General features: G+C 40.6%; 1 protein-coding gene across 1 annotated transcript in view; it reads right to left on the minus strand.

Moving 5' to 3' along the window:
- The window catches only part of LOC118814799 (sodium/potassium/calcium exchanger 3), a 62,568-nt gene that overhangs the window by 22,665 nt on the left and 13,023 nt on the right, over positions 1-26,880 (minus strand). The window contains exon 2 of the mRNA XM_036580584.1: positions 21,800-21,910. Coding sequence (XP_036436477.1) covers positions 21,800-21,910 — 111 coding nt within the window. The remainder of the gene's footprint in view (positions 1-21,799; positions 21,911-26,880) is intronic.

Here is a 26,880-nt window from a genome sequence, read left to right on the forward strand (position 1 = left end):
CCCTTGGAGGGGTGAGGGACTGAGTGAACAAAAGTGTTGACCTCAGCAGCAGACTTTGCCCAGAAATCACTGCGATCTGACGCATTTTCCTTTTCAAACCCAAAAAGGCAAAGCTTTTTAAAGCCATAGCAGGAAAGTACTTTAAAATGCTTAACACTGAAAACCATATTACTTGATTTGATAGGCTTGAGGTTCTAAACTACAAAGCCAATCAGCCAACAGGAAAAATGTAAATAAAAACAGACAGCAATGATTTGCAAATGCTTTTGTCCTGTATTCAGGCCAGTCTAGCACCTGCTCTCTCTTACTGTAAAGTCACACTGTTGTAATACATGCAGAATGTGGTTTGGTGTTGTCTTGCTGAAACAAGCAGGGATGCCCCTGAAAAAGACGTCATCTAGATGGCAGCATATGTTTCTCCAAAATGCGTAAGTTACTCACTAACAAACCCACATACCATGACAGATGCTGACTTTTGAACTTTGCATTGGTAACAGTCAGGACAGTCCTTTTCCTCTTTAGCTCAGAGAACGCAACGTCCATTATTTCCAAAAACAAAGGCGGACTAGTCAGCCCACGGCACACATTTCCACGTCAGTCTTTCTCAGATGAGCTTTAGCCCAGAGAAGTCGGTGGCGTTTTTGGATGTTGTTGATGTATAACCTGTTTTTCCGTTGCTGAAGGAAACTGTTGTGACACTTGAAAGAGCTTCAGTGACTTCTGATTGGCTTCTAACTTGCAAAGTCTGATTTGATTGGCCAAACCAGTCGTTATTCTTTTCCACAAAGCCAAACAACTCCTCTTATGTTAGAGAATCTCTAAAAGATCTCTAAAAAAGAGGAAGAGTGGACAAGGGCATGTTAAATGGGCAGATGATGTCATATCGCCAAGCAAGATATATGTCGCATGACACACTGCAAAAACAAACAGCATTAGTTTGTATTATTCAAATTTCAGCGTTTCCCCTATCATTAAACAGCCAGCCAAACCCACACGCCACATTTTTTTTCTAATGTAAATTCAGATACTGAGTCTGGCACGGATCTGATCATTGATATAGCAGCAGTGGGAGTGGGAGGAGGAATTCCAGTCGAAATTTACTTCTAAATTATCTTCCTCATTGCCACAAAACAGGTAGTAGCTCCTGTGGATATAGAAACTGAATGCAAATGTAACTATTTAGTTAATTAATCAATAATGAATGTATTAATTAATGATGCCCTGTGATGGACTGGCGACCTGTCCAGGGTGTATCCTGCCTTTCGCCCAATGACTGCTGGGATAGGCTCCAGCGACCCCCGCGACCCAGAAGGTTAAGTGATTTAGAAAATGTGTGTGTGTATTAATTACTGAGTACAATTTACAATTTACATTGTTTCTGTATTGAAAAGAATGTAAAGGAAAATGACAGTAATAACTTATAACTAAGTAATAACTAAGGATGCACAGATATGACAGATTGGGACAGTATCCGTTATTTTTGATGTGCATATCTGTCGAAGCTGATGACACTTACACAGTTATAGACTATAGAAACTGGTACTGGGATCCACATGGATTAGCATTATATAGAAACATAACGTATGACAAGAAATATAATAAATGTTTTAGCTAAAGATGGCACAAAAACACTTTTTCTTTTTTGATACAGATACTGACACCTTCAGTGCTGACCGATAAAATCTAACCATTTTCTGTTGATAGTCAGTATTGGATCAGTGCCATGTCTAGCTGCAAAAATTACCATTCTGCTGATCTGATATACAATAAATGTGTCATCAAATTTCTGCCTACATTACTAAGTCTAAGCATTGCTCTGACACTGACACATTTTTTCAACAATTATCTGCCGATACTGATATGAGTCTGATATCATTGCACATCCCTACTTACAGCTCTTGATATCTTAGAGTAAAATGGCCTAGTGCATAATGCATAATTACAACTTCATGTCCAGAACCTATTTCTGTATCTATTTTGGGCATAATGACGATTTTCCTCTCAAATCAGGGCAGATCGAATTTGCATCTACGCAGCAAAATACTCAGACAGCTAAAGAATATCTACAGATCATGAGCAATCTTCACAGCGCTGTCATTAAATCATGCTGTGACTGATGTGGTTAAGTAATGAGATCAGTCTAATTAATGAAATCAGCTTCAAAGCGGTCCGCCGCCTCAGCTAGACTGCATGATCCGAAATTGAATTATCTTAGATTGCACGTCTCGCTCAGGTGCTCTCGTAGGTAGATGTGTGTACGAGCGCATGCATTCCTGTGTGTGTATGTGTGTTGTCGTGTCTCCAGTGTAAGCACAGCGGGAGTCTGAAGATGCCAGTGTGTGCAGGTTAGAACAGCAGTCAGGCAGAGGGGAAAATGAACTTTAACGACTGGAGAGAGCCCTGTCTATTTTTAGCAACGGCGCATCACCACGCCACCGGAGGCTCAAACACACACACACACACACATAATGAGGCTGCATCGTCACGCCACTGGCGCCTCCCTCACTTACGCACAAGAATCCTGTCTCCTGCCTCCAGAGATGAAGGATATTACTCCCTGATCCTGAAGACGTATACAGGGCAGATGTCATGCGCTCTATAGTAGGTGTATATGTGAACAGAGAGTATTACAGACGAGCATTATCTTCGGATTGTGTACGTATGCGGTCTCATCCTTCATCTTGGAAACACTGGAGTGGAGAAAGAGGCTTATGCTCTCTTAATCTTGGAACATTAGCATTGGTGCCTTCAAGCATGGATGAATCAGAGTTTTCAGATACTCAAATATTCAGGAAAGTTTACATTCTTGATGCAAACCATCTCGTCTCTAATATATCCCCCCCCAAGAACCATGATATGTCTGAACTCTATACTATATGGGGCAGTGAAGGGCCAGCGTCTAACATTTTGGTCAGAGTTTCTCACCTGTTTAGTCCAGGGGTCGGCAACATGCAGCTCCGGAGACATATGTGGCTCTTTTACTGCCCTGTTGTGCCGAATTAGTGCAGAATTAGATTTTTAGGGAAGAATAAAATAATCCTGCTTCGCAGTAAAATAAAGTTCTGCTCATCATTGTTTTAACAATAAATGGTCATAAACGCTGGACTATAACTGCAAATTCACCGTTTAACCTTGAACACTGCCTGCCAGCCTAGCTAGTAGCTAATAGTTGGATTATTAATGGATTATTAGGCTGCACATAAATGTGGCTATTTAGCCAAAAAGCAATACCGACACAGGTTGTTAAGTTTTGCTTTTACTATTTTGTACAATAAAAATATTTCTGTTTTTTTGTTGTTAAAAGAGGTTCTGATTAAAAAGTGAAGGGACATCCCAGAGTAACAAAGCACAGCTAATGTACAAAAATAGGTTTACTTAGGCTTCTAAAAGGGTTTTATTTAAAAGCCTTTACGAATATTACAATAGTCATGAAAGCTTAGAAGTTCAAATAGCATTTTCAATATGCAAATTAGCTGGTCTCTAACGCTATGCATTCTTAGAAGGACTCTGAAGTCTGAATTCTACTCCACCAGGAGGCAGTGAAGAGCCTGCATCATACGAGTTTATCATCTGTTTAGTCCAAAGAAAGAAACAGAAAGACTACTGCAGCAGTCTAAATTTAGGGGTCCTAATTTAGGGGCTGCATCCTTCAGAGGCTGTATTTGAAGGCTGATTGCGTCACAGCGGCGCAACTAGGCTGTCCCATTTCGAAGGCTCCTTCATATTCGGCCGAGAAATGTGTCTTTGTTTTCCATGGCAACGAAGGATCCAACAGGTGGATCTTCAGGTACTGATTAATGTTTCCTGTATTGGAAACGTATTGGGACGACACTGTGCTGTATCAAACACCCTGAGCGACACATCCCAGCATTCCAAACTGATAGAGTTATAACACTCCTACAGACTGACACATCACGACGCATTTACACCCCTACTGTTTTATCACACTCACACACACACACACACACACACACACACACACACACACACACACACACACACACACACACACAGTAATCCAGGGTTTAAACATACACACTTGTATGGAGGTGTTTACACTCACACAGGCTCAAGTTATTAGAGTTTGAGTCTCTCTCTCTCTCTATTGTTCTCTCTCTCACTCTGTTTGTCTCTCATTCTTTCTGTCACTCTCTCTGTTTCTCTGTCTCATTCTTTCTCTTTCTTGCTCTCTCTGTTTCTCTGTCTCTCATTTTTCTCTATTTTTGCTCTGTTTCTCTCGCTCTCTGTTTCTCCCTCTTTCTTTTCTCCTTGTCTCTCTCTCTCATTCTCATTCTCTGTCTCTCTTACTCTCACTGTCTCTTTCTCTCCCTGTTTTTCTCTCTTCTCTCTCATTCTGTCTCTCTTTGTCTCTCTTTCTCTTTTCTCTCATTCTTTCTCTGTCTCTCTTTCATTCTTTCTCTTTCTTCTCGCTCTTTTTTCTCATTCTGTTTCTCTTTGTCTTACTGTCTCTGTCTTTCTTTCTTTTTCTCCCTGTCTCTCTTTTCTCTCTCATTCTGTCTCTCTTTCTCTCCCTGTCTCTCTCTTTCTCTTTTCTCTCTTATTCTTTCTCTTTGTCTTTCTTTCTTTCTTTCTTTCTTTCTTCCCCCATCTCTCTTTTCTCTCATTCTCTCTTTGTCTCACTGTCTGTCTTCCTTTATTTTCTCCATCTCTCTCTTTTCTCCCATTGTGTCTCCCTTCCTCCCTTCCTCTCACTATCTGTCTTTCTTTCTGTCTCTCTCACTCTGTCTCTTTGTCTCTCTCTCTTTTTCTCAGTATCTCTCTCTGCCTTTTCCCCTTCACTGTTATACTGCCTCTCTTCTTCTTTCTACTCTTCCTCTTTCCACTACACTCCTCAGTCTTTCTTTCCTTTCTCTACACTTGTCTTTTTATGTTCACTCCCCATTCCCTCTTTCTTCGTCTCTCTCCCCACTTGTCTTTTCCCCTTTTCTTCACTGCTACTGTCTCTCTTCTTTCCTACACTGTTCCCATTCCACCAAACTTCTTCCCTTTTTCTCTCTCTCCACTTCTGTATTTCTCTCTTCACTTTCACATTTTTTTCTTCACTCTACGCTGCTCATTCGCTCTTTTGTCTCTATCTCTGTTACTCTCTCTTCCCTGCATTCTTCCTTTCCTTTCTTTGTTCCCTCTTTCCTCTCTCCCTCCATTTCTTTCATCTTTCCCCTTCACTCTTTTTCTATCTCTTTTCTCTACTCTTCCTTTTTCCACGATACTCCTCTTCCTCTCTCTCCCTCAATTTCTCTGCCTTTTTCTTTTTACTCTTTCTCTTTTCTTCTCTCCACTCTTCTTTTTCCCACTACACTCTTCTGCCTACCTTTCTTCCTCTCTTTCTAAATTTCTATACCTTTCTTCTTCCCTATCACTGTTACATTCTGTCTTTTTTCCCCTGTACTCTTTCTTTTTCCACTACACTTCTCTATTTCGCTCTCCATCTCTTTCGTCCCCTCCTCTCTCTGTCTCTCCAATTTCTGCCTCTCTTTCTTGTTCTCTCTCAGCATTTTTCTGTTTTTCCTTTTCCTCTCTCTCTCTCTCTCCCTCTCTCTCTCTCCCGCATTTCTCCCCTGCGCTGTAAGCCGGGCTCAGAGTCCCGGGCTCGGGCCGAGAAACCCCGGGCGCCAATGAAGGTTTTGACGAGTGGCTTCGGTGCAGGCAGTTGCCATGGAGACCCTCTCCCTGGGGGCAGCGGTTTGTTGATGGGCTGTGCTGGGGAGCCAATGGCGGCCAAGTGGAAGAGTGAGAAACTGGGTGGGGAGACGTGCTTTTCCCATGGACTTGATTTATTACATGTTGAAAAAAAGGAAGGATGAGAGAGAGAGAGAGAGAGAGAGAGAGAGAGAGAGAGAGATGACAGGCAGTTCAGAAGCGCAATGGCTAAAAATATTTATTTTTCCTCACCAGCTCTCAGGAGAGAGTTTGAGAGACGGAGTACGACAGAGAGAAACAGCTATGTGTAAAACTGCTCTGGTCGAGACAAGGAGAACTAACAGAGAGAGAGAGAGAGATAGAGAGAGAGAGAGAGAGAGAGAGAGAGGAAGAGTACATAAGACAGTATAGAGGTAGGCCGAGAGAAAAGAGTTCAAAGGTCCCATTGGAAAATATTGCTCTTTGAAGGTATACACACTATACGTCCAAAAGTATGTGACCTTTAAGGTGACCACTAGAGCTAGAACTAGAAAAATGTTTTGGACAGCCTCCCTTGGATGGTTGATTAGCCAAGTTGTTTGAAATAGCAAAGCTTCTCAATTGAGTACAATAACGCTGGACAAAGTGCGGTAGATTAAACCGTGACAAGTATGCCGACAATGCTTAATGCATGGATCAGATACCTGTGCTAATACTTCAAATATGCTAACTCGTTTGTGAAGACATCACCCAAATCTGTCAGTTACTGGAGTGAGGAGAAAATGGGCTGCTAATGTTAGCCAGCTTCTTGTTCAGATTGTCTGTTCTACCACAAATGGAGCAGCAGTTACATCAGAAAATCAAACAATTAAATAAGAAGCTGGAAAACAGAACTCAACTTCAGCCTCATGGAGAAAACACAAGTCTCAGCAGCTTCTTCTCCCCACAGGATTCAAGCAGCCGCTAAGTGTTGACACAGAAAAGGCGAAACAAATAACCTGCTCCATAGAAATGTAAACAGATACAATTTGTGCCTCCATTTTCGTCATATAGTCCACCTCTATTCAGTTATAGAGTCACCTCTATTTAGTTGTAGAGTCACCTCTATTTAGGTGTAGAGTCACCTCTATTCACTTGCAGTCACCTCTATTCAGTTGTACAGTCACCTCTATTCGATTATAGAGCCACCCCTATTAGGTTGTAGAGTCCACCTCTATTTACTTGTAGTCACCTTTATTCAGTTGTCAAGTCCACCTCTATTCGATTGTAGAGTCATCTCTATTCAGGTGTAGAGTTCACCTCTATTCGGTTGTAGAGTCACCTCTATTCGATTTATGGAGTCCACCTCTACTGGGTTGGAGAATTCACCTCTATTTAATTGTAAAGTCATCTTTATTCAGTTGTAGAGTCACCTCAGTTCAGCTGTAGAGTAACCTCTATTCGATTATAGAGCCACCCTTATTTGAATAGAGGTTGTAGAGTCCACCTCTATTCAGTTGTTGAGTCACCTCTATTTGGTCGTAGGGTTAACCGTATATGGTTGTAGATAGGGCTGGGCGAAAAAAAACGATAACGATAATTATCGCGATATAACTTTTCCTTGATAGAGCGATACGACATGTTCGATAAATGTTCGATATAATACACCATTCTCACACTTCCACGTTCAGCGAAAGCCTTGGTGTCGTTTTCTACTGCAAGGAAAGCGACACTACTGTGCTGTCGCCAGGAGAGGGCGCACTTCTGAGTTTTTCCGACATGATTTAGAGAGGGAGGGGGCCACGAGTAAGATGAGTCTTTAGCAATGGCTGAAACGCGGAGTTATACATTCCCTGTTTGAGTGGAGCGACTGGCGATCTGTTCTCCTGTGACCGAGTGTGAGTGACGAGGTCAGTGGTGTAACTGTACCGTCCTACAGCGAACTCACCTCTTTCTGTATATCCTAACAAGCTTTAGCAGCGTTAAATCATAATCACAATCCTCACAACTACAGCGCTGTTACAGCGCTCGGACAGTCATAATTTAGTATGAGTGCATTCCCAAGCACCGAAAATGAAAGAAAGAAAAAAGTGGGTTCATGTAAATTACAGCCCTGATTTAAACGAAAGTAAACTGAGGAAGCTGTTGGAGAGCGAGAGAGCGCATTGGAGAGCGAGAGAGCGCTATCTTTCCAGACTAGTTGTTTTAGCAGCTGGCTAACTTGAAGCAGCGCTCTGTCACTCCAAAACACGGAGAATTGATGATACTGTAGATCAAACAAGACACAAAAGCACCGCTTTCAGTTTAAACGTTCCTAAAAAGAGGACTCTGTTTGTCTGGTGTTAATATTTTGCGGTTCACCCCTTAAACTATTACGATAGTATAGAGAAATCCAGTCGCCCCTAGCTGGTGTCTGAATAGTGAGATGTCATTTGTAACGGGGTAGCCGAGCGCTCGGCACCAGCTAAAAATAATCTGTTTTCTTTCTTAAATTATTAACTATTACAAAAATAGCCGTGCTTTTCCAGCTGGTAAAAACAGCTCACCAGACACTTTCTCCCACTCTCCCATGACAGATTAGTGAAATGTTCCACTGCTTCAGTGTTTGTCATGTTCTGAACATAAAGGATAGTTTAAAACAGCAATTAACCACCCAGGAGCAGAAATCAGCCTTCAAACTTGAAAGAAATAATGCTTTGACATTTATCGCGGTATGTCAATATCGAACGATATGAATTTTGTTTATCATGATAACATTTTTGGCCATATCGTCCAGCTCTAGTTGTAGAGACCACAAATATTTAATTGTAGAGTCACCTCTATTCGGTTGTACAGTCCACCGCTATTTGGTTGTAAACAGATACCAATTTGCACCTCTATATGATTGTGGAGTCACCTCAATTTGGTTGTAGAGTCACCTCTATTCAGTTGTAGAGTCACCTCTATTCAGTTTTAGAGTTACCTCTATTCAGTTGTAGAGTCACCTCTATTCAGTTGTAGAGTTACCTCTATTCAGTTGTAGAGTCACCTCTATTCAGTTGTAGAGTCACCTCTATTCTGTTGTAGAGTTACCTCTATTCAGTTGTAGAGTCCACCTCTATCTTACAAGTTAAAAGTTGCAAAGTGTTTTGGAGGTCCTTCAGTTAAATCTTGCTTTCATGCTCTTCTTAACATTAATAGAACATATTTAATGGAAATGTGTATGATTAATAACAATGGAAACAAACTGAATTTCCATCTTCGTAGGTAAACAAGCAAGTTAACATTTATCAAAGTGTTTTTACTGACTTTCATTTTTTGCAGTGTTTGTGGAGAGGTGTGGTGTTGTACTCACTCCCCCTCTTTCACCCTCATTCCTTGCTAGCAGCTCAACACAGAGTCTCAGCATTTCACACACAGAGACTCAACACTGTCCTAGTTAGTCTAATAACAGAGTTACAAGGAAAATATGATTTGATTAGAATAATCAAAAATATCTGAGTTGGTGTGCATTCCACAGCCAAAATGGCCAATAGGGAAAGAGGCTACTGATCTTAGATTTACTGCCTGTGTGAATTTCAAGCCACATCTCTCCTCCTACTGATATTTGTGGTCTTGTTTTGTTTAACTTAATGCAGTAATAACAAGAGACTGAGTGGCACGTTGTGGCACGTTGTGGCACTCTGAGAATAGGAGCAGTGCTGGCTGGAAGTTGCTGAGTGGTCGGTGTTTGTGTGTGCACCTTTATTAAAAGCAATGGTTTTGAATTTTTGGATGCTGCGCTGCGTGTCCAGTGTGCGGTGACCTTAAGGTCACCATGCCTGAAGCCAAGCATCTGCTAGAGGGGTGTAAAGCCCCCCCCAGCATTGGACTGTGGAGCAGTGGAACTGCGTTCTCTGGAGTGATGAAGCTAATCAGAACTGATCCAGAACTGATCATCCAACGTCAGTACTTGACCTTACTAATGCTCTTGAGACTGAATGCAATCAAATCTTCACAGCAATGTTCCAACATCCAGTCTAAAGCTTTCCCAGAAGAGTAGAGGCTGTGACTGTAGCAAATGGATGACAAACTCCTTATCAATTGATTTCAGAAGAAATGTTAATAAGAAATTATTATTATTATTATTATTATTATTATTATTATTATTAATATTATTATTAATATTATTATTATTATTATTATTATTATTATTATTCATGTTCAAATGAAAGAAAGAAAGAAAACCTCTGAAACATCTGTAGTCAGTGCCCACCCCAGCCCAAACCTGTCAGAGCTCATACACATCACAACGACCTTTCACCCTACGGCCAGGGCCTCTAGATCCGCCCACTGTGCTCCAGGACCCAATCAGAAGCAGAAGTGACCACTGCACAGCCAACCAGAGGCTGGTCTGGCCACAGTGCAGCTGCACATGTCCATAGCCCCCAGCGATGGGTGGGAGGGCACTCGTTGTAACCATGACGACGGCTCCGAGTCTTGCTTACAATGCCTTTGACCACAGCGAGCTGAGGCTCGAGCTTTTTTCCCCCTCACTCGTTTCACAACTGATCCAATCATGAGTCCTGGGTGAGGGTCAACAAGGAGCTGTGATGTCGTGTGGTGTAATCTGAGTGACTTACGATATCACTCTTTATAATCGGGTATGTGCGGGGTGGGGGGGTTAATAACGCAGAGCAAAAATAACACCAGACTAAGTACAGATGATCCATCTGTACTGCACTGCTGTTTCTGTGTGAGGGAGAGAGAGAGAGAGAGAGAGAGAGAGAGAGATTGCGTGAAAGTGCCTATAAAAGAGTGAGAATGTGTGATAAGGAGAGAGAGAGAGTTTATCTTTCTGTGGGTGTATGTGAGAGAGTATGTGAGACAAGAGATGGAGAACGTGAGAGAGACAGAGAAGAGTGTGAGTGAGAAAAAGACAGAGAAATGAGAGAGAATGAGAATAAAGAGAGACAAAAGGGGAGAAACAGAACAGAATGAGAGAGAATAGAGAAAGAAAAGAGAGAGAAGTAGAGAATGAGAGAGAGGCAGTGAATGAGAAGATAGAGAGGAAAGTGTGAGAGAGGTAAAGAATGAGAAGAGAAAAAAGAGTGAAAGTGTGAGCAAGAGAGACAGAGAGAGAATGGAGAAAGTATGAGAGAGAAGTAAAAGAGTGGGAGAGAGCAAGAAAGAAAGAGTGAGAGTGTGAGTGAGAAAGACACAGAAAGAGACTGAGAGGGAAGAAAGAGAGAGAGAGAGATAAAGACAAAACAGAGCCAGAGAAAGAGAAAGAGAGAAGAAAGTGAAGAAAGAAAAGAGTAAGTCAGAGAGAAACTGAAAGAGAGAAAGGGTGTGAGAGACAGGAAGAGAAAGAGAGGAGAAAAGAAGAGAGAGAGAGAGAGAGAGAGAGAGAGAGAGAGAGAGAAAGAGAGGGAGAAGGGAGTAAGTATGACAGAGAGAAGTAAAAGAGTGGGAGAGAGCAAGAAAGAAAGAGTGAAAGTGTGAGTGAGAGACTTATAAAGAGACTGAGAGGGAAGAAAGAGAGAGAGAGAGATAAAGACAAAACAGAGCCAGAGAAAGAGAGAAGAAAGAAGTCAGGGAGAAAGCGAACGTGAGGAAAAGAGAAGACAGAGAGAGACAGGAAGAGAAAGAGAGGGGAAAAGGAGAGAGAAAGCTAGAGAGAGAGAGGGAGAGAGAGAAAGAGAGAGAGAGAGAGAGGGGAAAAGGAGAGAGAAAGCTAGAGAGAGAGAGAGAGAGAGAGAAAGAGAGAGAGGGAGAGAGAGAGAGAGACAGAGAGAGAGAGAGAGAGAGAATGTAGTGTTATTGACTGCAGAGTCTGCAGGATGTCTTGGAGTCCAGCTAAGCTATCGAGTTAAAAACACGGCTCGGCCGTCTCCAACCCCAGCAGAGAGTCAGCACCAATACACGCACTAAAACCCCCGCAACATCCTGCTGCTACACACACACACACACACACACACACACACACACATTCACTCACACACACAAACAAATCCTGCTCCACAGCACATGCGACACTCCAATACACTTCCTTTAAACACACGCATTAGGACGCTGGAGCTCTCCGGATCTGCAGTCTGGAAAAAGTTGACCTTTACAGAAAGAGGTTGCTGCTTAAGGAGCGTTCAGAATGGCTCTGCTTGAGCCCGTATGTTTAAAGTTGATATTAGCATGTCATAACCAATGTCAAAACAAATAGTGTGCTATTGCTCAGAACAGTGTGCGAAACGTTAAAGTGTTCAAAAATGTATCCATGGGGGAAAAACAGACCAAAAAGGGCTCTGACTGACGTGAACATATGATAATTCTTACTCACAATACACAAACAGGATAAACCGGTGCAAAACTGCAAAGCAGGCCAAAAATCAGTAGCACTAACTAATATTTAGCAGCTTACAGAGACGTAAATTTTACGTTTTACTATTAAAAAAATAGGTAATTTCAAGTTAAAACCAGGGGCCGTGTTACAGAAACATCTTTTTGTCTTAACTTAAGATCTGATGGGTCAAGATAAGATTTTTCACAAATTCGTATTACAGACACAAATCTTATCTTAATTTAAGGATCTTATCTTACAGCATTTTATCGCAAAACTAAGAAATCTTAACTTACTTGATTGAAGTCAACAATCAACTGTCATGTCTGTTGCCTAGCAACCGACCATACGTGCACAGCTGAAACATAAACACGTGAAGTGATCAAGCTAGTTAGCCAAGCAGCTAACTACGATTACTGAGGTAAAAAAGGTCAAACAAAACTAAAGCGTGATAAACTGGAGGTTAAGAATATCGTGTCAGTGCTTTGTGCTGTTCTTCAGTGTTGCTGTTCTCCAGTTTCAGCTTCAGTTTCCCAAACACTTTAGCCGAGCGTGCTAACATTATTCCTCCTAATAAACAGATACACGTTCAGCTCTGTCTCCTCATTATTCACCACCATCACTATAATATTTCATCTGATGAGTTTTCATCAACATTAACAAACAAAGGATGGTGGAGATCGAGTCTGCAGTGTCTGGGGTTTTAAAACGCTGATTAAAATAAACGCTCACGTCACAGTTTTCGATGTGGATAAATGTAGCGTCATTATGCCAGTTTTAGTGAACTATGCTGCCTGTCACTGCACAAAACAATAGAAACAGACAGTTAAAACAGAAGTTAAGAAGCTCTGAGGCTGTTTTAAAATTAGGACAGAATTTAGGAAATTCAGTCTAGTTAGGATGTTTCTGTAATACTGTTTTCTTATCTGGAGTTAATGATAAGATTATGAAGTTAAGATCTGTTATTCTGTAATAGCTTCTGTCCTAAATTCAGTCCTAACCAAAGTTGTCATGGTGACTAAACAGAAGAGGTTTCTGTAATAAGGCCCCAGGTTTTCTTGTTGAACCAAGACTGACTTACACTTTTATGAAGATGTACATTAACGTATCTGCACAGAGAAGGGGTTCATGGGTAAGCATAGCATTTGGGGCAGGACAAGACCCAAACAATACTCAAACTAGCATCAAATCAAATGGAGCAGTTTGTGAATTGGCTAGCAGACGAGGTGCAACATTCCCACGACCCATCTTCAAAATATTACAACAACATTCCTGGATTGAGAGATGAAAAATGCAGGACTGCCATCTCTGTTTTCTGTACATTCTGGTTTGGATAACGTGAATGGTATCATTCACGTTACATGCAAGTATGTTGGCAGACACCTAATGCGAATGTCTGTGTGTATGTTTACAGATAAGCCAAGTCTTGATGCTGCCCCTTCAGATGAGCAAGTGAGCTAAAGCTAGCGCTAGCACTAACTAGTGGTAGACAGCAGCTCGTGGGCTTCTACACCAGTATTTTTATCCTCAGGAGATGATGTCAACATGTTTGTTTATCGAGGTAAAACTTAGAAGACAGAAATGTATTTACTTCTTTTTGTTCTAGCTAACACCAGCTACAGCAGTTAGCCTACTTACTTACACTTAGCCACACCATCGCTAACTTCTCATTAAATGTCCTGACCATGCTCACGTTAAGCCATATGTTCTTAGAAGCAAAGTATTACTATATTTAATCACAAAAACAGCAAAACACACGTCACATTTTACTGCCCTGTTAAAATTTCATGTGTTTCCTGTTGTCTTGGGTGCTTTCTTGATGCTTTTCTATGATGCAGTGTAACAAATACTAGTGATTTTTTTCAATTCAGCCTGGTGGTGGGTAGCTTACTGATTGAAAATTTTCATCAGGTACGAGTTTTTTGTCATAATTGTTATACCGGTATGCCACAAATAAGCACAGATACTGCAATGTACAAACAGTGCAAACCATGCTAACGCTAACCTCTTTCGCTGAATGGCTGAGTCAGGGATGTTTTAGTCATGTTTCAAATAAAAAGGAAAAGCAGCAGACTCTCGATCATCTTCAGCTGTCTGGTCTGTTTCATTTGAAGTAGTTCACTTTGTTTTTGGGACAGAGTACATAAAGGAATGGCCGGTCTTTTGGGGTTAGCCTTAGCCTAACGTGTATACCAGATCCACTGTTACGGTTCAGTTTCCTCTCGTTCCATCTGAGAAGCAGCCTAATTCAGCCAGACGACACCATGGTCAGGGACCTACTGGTACCTGATGAACTTACCTAATAATAATTACGATACTAAAAATTTTGTTACATAATGAATTACATTTACATCGATCTATATAAGAGTTTAAGAGTTTAAGAGGTCTGAATTTCTGTTCCGGTTCTCTGGTGTCCATGCGTGATCAGGTAGGAATCCATGAAAACACTTTCTGTGGAAAATTAGTCCCGGAAAAAAAACCAAAAACAAATACACCAAAATACCATGGACTCAAGAATTCATCAAAACGTGTAAACATTTACTGACTTGGGTATTGAATTCTGCCCATAGGCTTCTAATTTAACCGTGTTTCGACTCATTCAGTTTCCTATTCTTTTTTAAGCACAAAACACAATGGCATTACTGTCTGTGGCAAAAGATCTTACAATATAAAGTGTGGCTTTAAGAAATGAGGTTGAAACCTCTAAAGTACTCCTTTTAAATTAAAGAAGAGGAATTTCAAAGCATACAGTATATGTCACCAGGGACTCTAGGAGAGTTACTGCTTCATTACTGGTCTTAGCAGCAAACATGCCTATTGACTGACAGCGCCAGTCCACAAGTGAACTTGAAAAGAAGTCACAAAAACCCATAATATGTGCACGGACCGGCTCAGAAACAGCTTTTCCCATTCTGTACTGTGTGTGTGATCTGACAAATCACGATGGCCAAACACTCAAATATAACACAAACACAGACACATCTGTCAGTCTCTACTAATCATCACAAGCAGACAAGCAGAATTACATATTGCATCACAATGAGGTCTGTCTTTATCAGGCAACGCACTGAAGCAGGGTTGTGTTAAATATGGAGGGATGGGCTCTGCATGCTCTCATACGCAGGCACAAACTGTTCCGAGTGGAATGCACCAACTTTATGATGCTGTGTTTGTTTATGTAGTTTTATCAATTTACATAGTTACATAATTTCTGCAGTGTTTATGCATAATGTGAACTGATTTAACGGCACCAATAGGAAACGGGCCCTTGTCCTAAAATAGCACCCGCTAGCTAAGAATGTCTGTATCTACGCCTCTCAGAATTGGATGCATTACAAGTGAGATGAACAAACAGATTGTTGAATAGATGGGTAGATTGTTAATAGAGCTATAGATAGATAGATAGATAGATACATAGATAGATAGATAGATAGGTAGATAGACAGATAGATACACTAAACACTGAAAAAATAATATTTAGTGGATACTTATTTCTAGTTGTACTTATTTCTGCACTGTCCTATTTGGGTATATATATATATATATATATATATATATATATATATATATATATATGCATATATGTGGACAAAAGTATTGGGACAGCCCTCCTAATTATTGAGTTCAGGTGTTTCAGCCACACTTATTGCTAACAGGTGAATGAAATTAAGCACTTAGCCTTGCAGTTTCGATAGATAAACACTGGCATCAGAATGAGTCGTACTGATGAGCTCAGTGACTGTAAACATGACACTGTCATAGGATGCCACCTCTGCCACAAGTCAGTTTGTGAAATTTCTGTCCTGCTAGATCTGCCCCGGACAACTGTAAGTGCTATTATTGTGAAAAGGAAGCACCAAGGAGTAATAACAGCTCAGACACGAAGCGCTAGACCACACAAACTCACAGAGCGAAGCTGCCAAGTGCTGAAGCCTACAGTACCTACCACTGGACTCTGGAGCAGTGGAAACCTATTCTGTGGAGTGATGATTCATGCTTCTCTATCTGTCAGTCTGATGGACGAGTCCGGGTTTGGCGAATGCCTGGAAAACGTTGCCTGCCTGACTGCATTGTGCCAACTGTAAAGTGTGGTGGAGGAGGGATGATGATATGGGGTTGTTTTTCAGGGGGTGGCCTAGACCCCTTAGTTCCAGTGAAGGGAAATCTTAATGCTCCAGCAGACCAAGACATTTTGGACAATTGTATGCTTCCAACTTTGTGGGAACAGTTTTCTGTTCCAGCATGACTGAACCCCAGTGCACAAAGCAAGGTCCATAAAGGCATGGCTGGGTGAGTTGTGGAAGATCCTGACTGGCCCTCACAGAGCCCTGACCTCAACCCACACTTTTGAACTAGGACAGAGATTACGAGCCAGGCCCTCTCATTCAACATCAGTGTCTGACCTACAAATGCTCTTCTGGATAAATGGGCAAAAATTCCCACAGACACACTGCAAAATCTTGTAGGAAGCTTCCCAGAAGAGTGGAAGCTGTTATAGCTGCAAAGGGGGGCCAACTCCATATTAATGCCTATGGATTCAGAATGAGTCATAAAAGGTACTATAGGTGTAATGTGTAAGTGTCTCAATACTTTTGTCCATATACATATATAAATATATGGACAAGAGGGCCTGTGTGTGTGTGTTTGTGTGTGTGTGTGTGTGTGTGTGTGTGTGTACTCTCTCTTACTGATGAGCAGGAGAACACAGATCTCCTCCCCCTCCAAGCACGTCATATGACACCATGCAGCAGAGTAAGCTCGCACGACGCAGGCCAGACAGCGCAGCTGGATCAGGAGGGGAAGGAGCTGAAGTTTAGGCAAGCACAGGTACACCCAGACACCCCCCCCCCACCACCACCACCACAGCGCCACACAATCAAAAACGAGCTTTATCTCCGTCTCTCACTCTCTGCCAGATTAAAGGTGATGTCAGGTAAAAACATCACCCACGTTAAGACGAGCTGGAATAAACTCTGGGTAATAAACTGGCTCCCTCCATCACTCGCTCCTGAACGCAGCCCTAATAAAAAGAGGATCTGTTTGTGACAGCATCATGGTGGGGCCAAATTCTCGGAGCCTGAAAGACCACCCCCTGTTCATAAGCATCAGCCTATTCGTTTAATATTATTTGACAGGAGTGATGAACTGCTCTCCTGACGACGGAGGGCTCCGAAGAAAGAACATTTTTATGAGACGCTGTGCCAGCTTCCCGTTCTCACTGCCTTCCCCAAACACACACCAAAATATCCCCAACGGAAAAAATCATCGATTCCAGCAAAAATGCCTTTTCTTGATGGCCAACACAAACAAAGGAACGCATAAAAACCCCGCTGAGCGATCGTTATTGACACGTCTAAAAATAGCACCTTCCCTTTTATTCTCGTTATTTATTTATTTCGCTGCAGACTCTCTCTCTCACTCCCTCTCTCTCCCTCTCCTCGCTCGCCCCCTCTCTCTTTACCCTCTCTCTCCCTCCTTCTCTCTCTCCTCTCTCTCGCTTTCTTTTCCCTCTCACTCTTCCTCTCTCTGCCCTCTTTTTCTCTTTCTCACCCTCTTTCTTTCTCTCCTTTCCCTCTTTCTTTCTTGTTCTCCCTCTCTCTTTCTCTTCTCTTTCACCCTCTTATTCTCCTTTTCTTTTATTCCTCTTTCTCTCTCCCTCTTTTTCCTTCTCACTCTTTCTCTTTCTCTCTCTCTCTCTTTACCCTCTTTCTCTCCCTCCTTTCTTTCTGTCTCTCTCCTCTCTCTCGCTTTCTTTTCCCTCTCACTCTTTCTCTTTCTGCCTTCTTTTTCTCTTTCTCACCCTCTTTCTTTCTCTCCTTTCCCTCTTTCTTTCTCGTTCTCCCTCTCTCTTTCTCTTCTTTCACCCTCTTGTTCTCCTTCTCTTTTATTCCTTTTTTTCTCTCTCCCTCTTTTTCCTTCTCACTCTCTTTCTCTCTCTCTCTCTCTCTCTCACCCTCATTCCTTCTCTCCTTTTTCTCTATAATTCTCTCTTTCTTTCTCCTTCTCCCTCTCTCTCTCGCCCTTTTCTCCTTCTTTTTATCCCTCTCTCTTTCACTCATTCTCTCTCCTTTCTTTCTGTCCCTCTCTGCACTTTCTCTCTCGCTCTCTCTTTCTGCCTCTCTCTCTCACCCTTTTTCTTTCTCTCCTTTCTCTCTCTCTCTCTTTGTTTCTCCTTTTCCCTCTTTCTTTCTGTTCTCTCTCACCCTCTTTTTCTACTTCTCTTTTATCCCTCTTTCTATCTCTCCCTTTCTCCTTCTCCCTCTTTCTCTTTCTCCCTCTCTTTTTCTCTCTCCCTCTTTTTCTCTCTCTCTTCATCTTTCTTTCTCTTCTTTCTCTCTCTTTCCTCCTCCTTCCCCATCTCTTTCTTTTCTCTCTCACCCTTTTTTTCTACTTCTCTTTTATCCCTCTTTCTCTCTCCCTCTTTCTCTCTTGTCTCTTTTTCTCTCTCTCTCCCTTTTTCTTTCTCCCCACCCCTCTCTCTCTTTTCCTCCCTCTCTCCCTTCTTCCCTCTTTCTTCCCCTTTCTCTCCTTCTGTCGCTTTTTGTCTCTCCCTCTCTCCTCCTCCCTCTCTCTCTTCCTCCTTCTCTCTCCCTCTTTCTCTCCTTCTCTCTCTCTCTCTCTCTCTCTCTCTCTCTCTCTCTCTCTCTCTCTCTCTCCTCAGTCTCTGTTCTTACACAGCTCCTGACACACACACATTTCCAAAATTTAGCATTCAGTTGCCTAGCAACGCTGGCCTCAAAGGGTGCTCGCCTGAAGACGGGGGCTGCCGTCTCCTTCTTTTTTAAGGAACAGCGAAAGAGAGGGAGGAAGCGTAAGAGGGAGAGAAAAAAAGGGCAGGGGAAATAAAGACAGAAAAAAGCAGAAGAGGATCAGCCTCTTCCTCTCGTCTCATCCAGACCGGATTCCTCGACGGCGGAGCAGCTCGTCTGAGCACGGGCTGATTGCATAATCAGCGGCGCTCGTGTCCAGCAGGGGGTGAAAAGGAAAGAGGCTGCGGTCTCATTTCGTATGTGCAGAGGGGCGCGGGCGATAGCCGCCAGCTAAAAACGCTCATTTGATGAGCTTCACTAGTCTCTTTTGGTCAGGCTGCAAATTGACCTCCTGGGCGAGTAATCTCTGTGGAGGAGCTGAATTACAGAGTGAGAGACAGTGTGGACTGTCATCTACTCTGTGCTCAGGGGTGCAATATCACTGCAGTCTGATCACTGTATGAATTAGAGATCCAATAACTCACTCAGTTAAAGGCCCTGCTTGACTCTGTTAAGCTAACTGGAAGATGGCATGGAAGGCTGTGTTTGACTCATCTGCCAATCAGCAGTCTGTGAGCAGCGTACACTACAAGTACACACTGTTCCAGACCTTTTTCTCTCGCATACCACTGTGACAGAATAAAAGTCTTATTAACAATCACTAATACTAGGGGTTAGCATTATGGCTATATTCACCGGTACTCGATAAATTACATCACAATATGCTTTTCTAAGCGTATCGTGGACATCATGTACTTTACCTCTTTCTGCACGCCCCCTAGCGGCCATTCTGCTGGTGTCGTGGATATTTTTTAATTTATATAATAAAATAAAATGTCTTCCCCCATGTTTGTGCTATCAGATGAACTAGGACACTGTTGGCTCTTTGTGACTCTGTGTTGAGCTGCTAGTGAGCTATGAGGGGAGAGAGGGGAGGGGTGAGAACCTCCTGCTGTGAGTTCATTCTAGACATCAAATTATCGAGAACAGCATTCAAAATAGCATCTAAACACAACAAACACGACTTGCTCGCTCAGCTTTGAAGAAAAAAATCAAATTTGCTTCCAGGTTTGTACATCATACACATTTCCATCAAAATATATTCCATCAATGTCATTGAAGGGAAAAAAAACATAGTTCAAGTGAGGGACCAAAACAGGTATACAGAAATAAATAAACTCAATAAAAATAATTCAGAAAATGAAATATTGTTATATGTATCTCATATCGTGGTATTATATTTTTATGTCAGCTGTGCCAAACTAATTCCAAAACATTGGTCAAACTACACTTATCCAATTTACAATGTATTCAAATAATAATGGATAATGTCCGTTTTGTACAATGCATCTCAATGATATCACAATGTCACAATGTATTGTTACATCCCTACTAATAATAATCTATAAAACTTTTTGGGTTCTGCTCAAAATGAGCTAAAATTGTCTCTACTGAAACAGTCACTACTGAAACAGTCACTACTGAAACATTTGGCAAATAGAGGCAGAACATAATGAAGGTACAGAGTCACTCAAAGCAAAAAGATTTTAGTCTGAAGTCCAAGTCAGTTAAAAGTTCAAAATGGGTTTTGAACTCAGTGAAGCAATTCAACAGAAAGATTCATATAAACGGTAAAACATGCCGACACTGTTGCTCTCACTGGTGATGAAAATTGGAAGCTCGGTTCACATGATTTTTATGTTCACATGCCTTCACATCATAAAGAAATAATGTTACTGAATTACTGAAAGTTATACATCCATTCCGATGACGCTTATTGTATAGCTATAACACAAGGCTTTGCTTTTAAATGGAAAAAAAAAAAAATCTTTAGGGCACATATACTGTCAGAAATAAAGGTTCTGTGCAGGTACATTTTTCATTCATCATGGTAGAAACAATGTAAATTTACCTTCAAAGGTACAATAATGGTTTTAACATCGAACTGAGCACTTTAAATACGTTTTTCTCAGGGAAAATTTGTATTGTATTTGTATATATTTGTAAATAAGCTAATGTTTTAAAACAGAATAATAGAATAAACTTTCACTGGAATATAGTACAATTATGTTCCCTGACTAAAGGTGCTGAGATGTACCCTTGAGACAACAACCACAGTGACAAGAGGGGTACCACCCCAGTGACAGCTGAGTACCTCTTTTTGGAGAGTGTAAGACAAATACGATGAATCGCGATTAACTGCACTAAACCTCTACATTTACCGAACCTACTTTCTGACTTCTTCACTCTCTGTATGTCCTCTTGGCCTCTACACTTTCAGAAAAAAGGTAGTAAACTGTCACTGGGGCAGTCCCCTCTTGTCATGGGGGTGGGACCCTCAAAGGTACATCTCATGACCCTTTAGTCAGGGAACATAATTGTTCCATAATCCACTGAAATGGTATTTTCTAAGTTGTACTGACTCCACACACCCCGTCTCGTCTCCAGGCTTTTTATTTTACTGTTCTATTTTAAAACATTTGGTTATAAAAAGGTACAAATCTGTACTTTTCACCTGGAAAAACGTATTTAAGGTTCACAACTGGACCCTAAAACCACTGTTGTACCTTTGAGGGAACATTTACATTGTTTGTACCTTGATGAATGAAAAACATAACTGCACAGAACCTTTATTTCTAACAGTGTACGCAACTAAAAAACTAAAAAATAATGATCACTGCCGGTTGTGGCTGTGTTTTTTAATTCAGTTTATATATGTTGAAGCCTCGTGGCACCTCTAAGGAGCGTACCTGCTTTGTTCTATCCCTCTGTCGCCTCCTTCATCCCTCACTCTGTTTACTTTATCTTTCTCTCTCCCTCGTCTCTTCTGCTGCACATGTCTGGCGAGCGCCTACAGCCACTCTACAGAGTTTTCTCTTGTACAAAGGCCAAGTTTACTTCACTGAGCTTATAAGTTTGAAGAGTCCGTGTGACTACTGTTTGCCTCCTAATTTACTGCCATAATCCAAAACACACACACACACACACAGAGCGAACACTCCAACCAGCAGCACTCAGACAGAAGCCAAGACAGACGATGTGCCTTTTTTTGTGCGGTTTCTCTTCTCAGGCTTGACTTTCACAGTGGGATAAAAATGATACGGCTGTGATGCAGCAGCGCAGGCGTTTCTCTCACCTGCTCGAGGCGGCTCTATAGTGTGGTTCTCGATTCCATCCTGCATCAGCTTACGTCTGGACCAGTCAGGGCTAACATCTTCAGCCGGGTCTGTCCCTGAAGGCTCTGTTTCTGTGAGAGGAGCGAGAGAGAAGAGACTCAATCTGCAGTCGTGTGCAAAAGTTTGAGAACAAACATAAATATGACATTTTCCTGCACATTTTAGCGACACTTTCAATTTCTTTATCATAAAAAATAAGACATAAAATATAAAATGTACTATAACATTTTCACAAGGCACATTTTGTGTTGAGATTTTAGAAGTGTGCTCTCTGCTGAGGATGTGCATTATTTTTACTTTGAAAAAAATCAACAATACATTTAATACATGATTTGACTGGGGTACCCAAACTTTTGCATATGGCTGTGTATGAGAGCATTCATGAATGGATAAAGAAGCAAATAACTACAGAAGTGCTAATACACGAATACGAAGGTCAAATTAACCCTTGACATTTCAGTTATTATGTATGATTTTATACTTTTTAGGTTACACATTTAATAAGACATGTAATAAAATAATAATTACACTATTACATTTACTTTCAATTTACATTCTTCATCAATTGGTTAAAGTTTCAGACTTTCAGACTTTTCCATCTGTTTCAGTATCAAGAAATTATACAAATTGGGGAAAAATGGTATTTATGGAAGTTCAGTTATTGCATTTGGTTTTCTATACTACTCAAATATAATGTAATTAAATATCAATTACACAATTATGTTTTCAGCCTGTTTATATTCTTTATCAACAAGTTTGAGTTTCTACCACTGACATTCTTGGAAGATCATTTATTACATTTGGTTTTACATGTTATTCAAATTTAACTGTGTAATTAAACATATAATTAAATAATAACTACACAATGGCATTAAATTCAATTTACTTTCTTTATCGATCGGATCAAGTCTCAACACTTCCATCTGTTTCAATATGAAGAAATTACAAAAATGGGGAGAAGAATTGTTTTTATGGAAGTTCAGTTATTACTTTTGGTTTATGTACTATTTAAATAAAATGTAATTACATATCTATTACACAATTATGTTTTCATTCTATTTACATTCTTTATCAACTGGTTTGAGTCTCTGCTGCTTGGAAGATCAGTTATTACATTTGGTTTTACAAGCTATTCAAATGTAATTGTGTAATTACGCATGTAATTACATACATATTTAAATTATGACAACACAATTGCATTTACATTCAATTTACATTCTTTATCGATCTTTATCGAAGTCTGCACTTCCAACTTTCTGACTTTTACATCTTTTTCAATATCAAGAAATTATACAAATGAGGGGAAAATGGTATTTATGGAAGATTGGTTATTACATTTGGTTTTACATACTACTCAAATATAATGTAATTACAAAACAATTACACAATTATGTTTACATTCTGTTTACATTCTGTTTGCATTCTTTATCAACAGGTTTGAGTCTCTAACACCAACATTCTTGTAAGATCAGTTCTTACATTTGGTTTTTCATTTTTGGATAGTGTTCAAATGTAATTGTGTAATTACACATGTATGTTTCAATATCAAGATATTACACAAATGGGGGAAGAATAGTATTTATGAAAGTTCAGTTATTGTATTTGGTTTCATATACTACTCAAATATAATGTAATTATGTAACTAACACTTTACATTCTTCTTTACACTTTACAAAAATTATATTTACATTCTGTTAACATTTTTTATCAACAGATTCGAGTCTCTACTGCTGGCATTCTTGGAAGATCAGTTATTACATTTGGTTTTACATACTATTCAAATGTAAGTCTGTAATTACACATGTAATTACATATATAATTACATAATAATAAGTACACAGTGGCATTTACATTCAATTTGCATTCCTTATTGACAGGTTTGAGTCTACATGCCTGACTTCCTGACTTGATGTTTTAATCTCAAGAAAGGACAAACATGGCAAAAAAAAATATTAAGAATGGCATTTGCTTCCCCAAAATTAAACACAACAATAACTTATTCAATTCAGATCATTATAAAATATCTTACAAGCACAAATTTGGTATAGATTTACAGTGTAGAATCTGCAGTTTCAACAGTCTCTGTTTTTAATGAGCTACGAGTGAGAAATGATACTAAATCTAATTACACCATGGTTTTGTTATCACTGGTGATAACTGTGATTCCTAAAAGTGAACAAGTATACAAGAACACTAAGAAAACCCAACATGTTTTAGCTCTTGTGGGTGCTATAAACTACTATGAGGCTTAATAATCAGGCCCTGTTATCCTGAAACAAAGAAGAGACAAGCATTTGAACAGGATTCACACATTACATTATGAAACCGTTCACACTGTACTCACAGCACAGATGCATCTTTTATTTTGCTGTGTGAAAAATGTGCATCCATCTGCTTGAAAAAGCTTTTGACTGCGAGTAGTATTTCCATCTATGCTCTGACTAATTTGACTCATCAAGTCAAGAGGAATAAAAAGCACAAGGCAAATATTGTAGCTTCGTAGTGGGCGTGAGTCACTTATATTCTGTCCCTGGCTGATTCACTCTGGCACTTTGAATCACTGTGCCATGTATTATGACAGTAAGTCCCGGTTTGCTTTGGACACAAATCAATGAGTAATCACACGGTAATATCAAGTAATTACCGTTAAACATTATGACACGTTAAATCGATAGGTAATTTCTCCAGGGTAGATTTATTTGTTTAAATGACTATGACCTTGGAACTGAGCAATGGATAGATTATAAACAACTAAATATAGCTAACTTGGTGCTGCAAGAAATGGTGGCATATTAGGTTGCACGCATTTTCCTAGCTGTCAAAAAGCGCAGCTTTTTTGGACGGGGATTTGTGTTTCAGTGGCATGTGTTTTGAAACTGAGCTCAGGCTTAAGCAAACAGGCTTAAATATGCATTCATCAAGGTAATGAGCAGATGTTGCCCGTCTGGAGCAGGGATGACCAGCCAGGCCTAATTTTGTTTCTTTCCCAGTTGTCAGTATACCTGAACAAGGAAGTCTGCGTTCTACAAATGTCAGTTACCTGGATTAAGAGTGCAGAAATCCATGGGAACTGGCTGGTGGTGCTTCACAGGGCTGTCAGATGTGAAATCAAATTCAAATTTTCCTTTGTTTTTTGTCTAATTTTCAATTAGAGGTGGGCAATATGGCAAAAATATAACTTCAAGAAATTTTCACGATACATGATATGTCACTATATTTATTTTTTAGACATCTGATCAGCTGGAACTGAGAAAAAGAGCATGTAGTGCTACATTTTGGCATGTGTTGCACTAAATGCAGTTAAATTGGACTAAATTTGATGTCTTTAGAATGAAACTAGTCCTGCATTTGGTCAGTTTACTACAAATACTGACCTTATCCACAATATGTTCAGAAAAGCATATTGTACTGTGACATTTTTTATCATGATAACCATACATATTGTCATATTGCTCAGCCCTATATTCAGATATATTCGTACACATTTTCTAAACTACTTATTCTTCTGGGTTGCGGGGCCGGTGGGTTGGGGGTGCTGGAGCCTATCCCAGCAAACATTGGGCAGAAGGCAGGACACGCCCTGGACATGTCGCCAGCTCATCGCAGGGCAGACATATACGTATACACTCATATCTAGAGACAATTTAGCATGCCCAGCCTGACTGCATGTCTTTGGACTGTGCAAAGGGTACAGTTTGTTCTTTTATCCGTATCTGTTTAATGATCATTAGGTGGCTGTTCTTTTTTGCTTTTGTGCTTTTTTTCCCTTTTACAGTCCCATCGATTCATCTGAGGGGCAGAGGGACACGGCGGTGGTCGCTCTTGGCCAAGAACTTTGTAACTTTGGACTGTGCAAACACACGGGGTGAACATGCAAAATCCGCACAGAAAGGACCCTGGTTGCCCAGCCGGGGAACCGAACCCAGGCCCTTCTTGCTGTGAGGCAACAGCGCTACCCACTGCACCTGCTTAGGCCCAGAAGAAAAATTTTCACTGACTGACTGACTGACTGACTGACTGACTGACTGACTGACTGACTGACTGACTGACTGACTGACTGACTGAAAGAAAGAAAGAAAGAAAGAAAGAAAGAAAACTGGCCAAAACCAGGCTTGTACAGTCTTGTTTTGCGAAGAAAATAAGCAGCATACATAACTGCAGTACACGCCAGATTTCCAAATAAATGTCTCCTAAATCTCCTAAATCCACCAGGGGACGCTCAGAATAACAAACATTGTTAAAATCAACTGAAAAGTCCAAAATTTAAACCAGTGATTCTCAGCCTGGGGGTTAATGGTTGTCGAAAAGGACATCTTTGAGAATGACGTCCTTAAAATCCCCACACCAGCCACAGCTTGTTATCATTATCAGCTAAAGACAGTGGCTGTGAGGTTTATAAGAAAGAGTCTGTAACTGTGATAGCTGTTATAAAAGATGAATAAATCTGAGCTATAAAAGATCCACATACGCTACACTGGTTTGTCAGAAAAAGTGTAAAGCAGATCATTTGGTTACCTCACACAAGAATGCATTTCTGTCCATTAATGTCCTGTTATTTTCATACAACTCTAAATAAAGCCAGAATCAATCATTGTATATTTATGGTCAGTAATGGTATTTACTTTGGTCTGTTCAGTAGCGGTCATGTCTGATAATGTTGCTAACAAACCAGCATGGAATTACGAGGTAGCTTTAAATATTCAGATGGGCTTGTTTTATGTTCAAATGTGCATTGTTTACATTGCACTTAACAAACACTGAAGGGCTGAATTTTATTCAGTGTTTTAGGATTGGACAGGCAATCTTGAATAGAGATGTAGCGGGGCTCCCGTGTGGGGCAACCACTCGGTGGCCTCACTGTCTAGAGTTTGATCCCCGATGATGCCACAGCCATCCATAAGCAGGAGCCCACAGCATAACTGGTCTCACTCTCTCTGGGTGGACAGGACCAAATCATCGGATAACTCTAAGGAAGACGCTAACTGCTAGTTGCGTTACATCAGCTAACAGATGCCTGTCAGCTGACGTAACATAATTAGCA

Source organism: Colossoma macropomum, unplaced genomic scaffold, assembly GCF_904425465.1.
Source record: "Colossoma macropomum unplaced genomic scaffold, Colossoma_macropomum, whole genome shotgun sequence".
Lineage (NCBI taxonomy): Eukaryota > Metazoa > Chordata > Actinopteri > Characiformes > Serrasalmidae > Colossoma > Colossoma macropomum.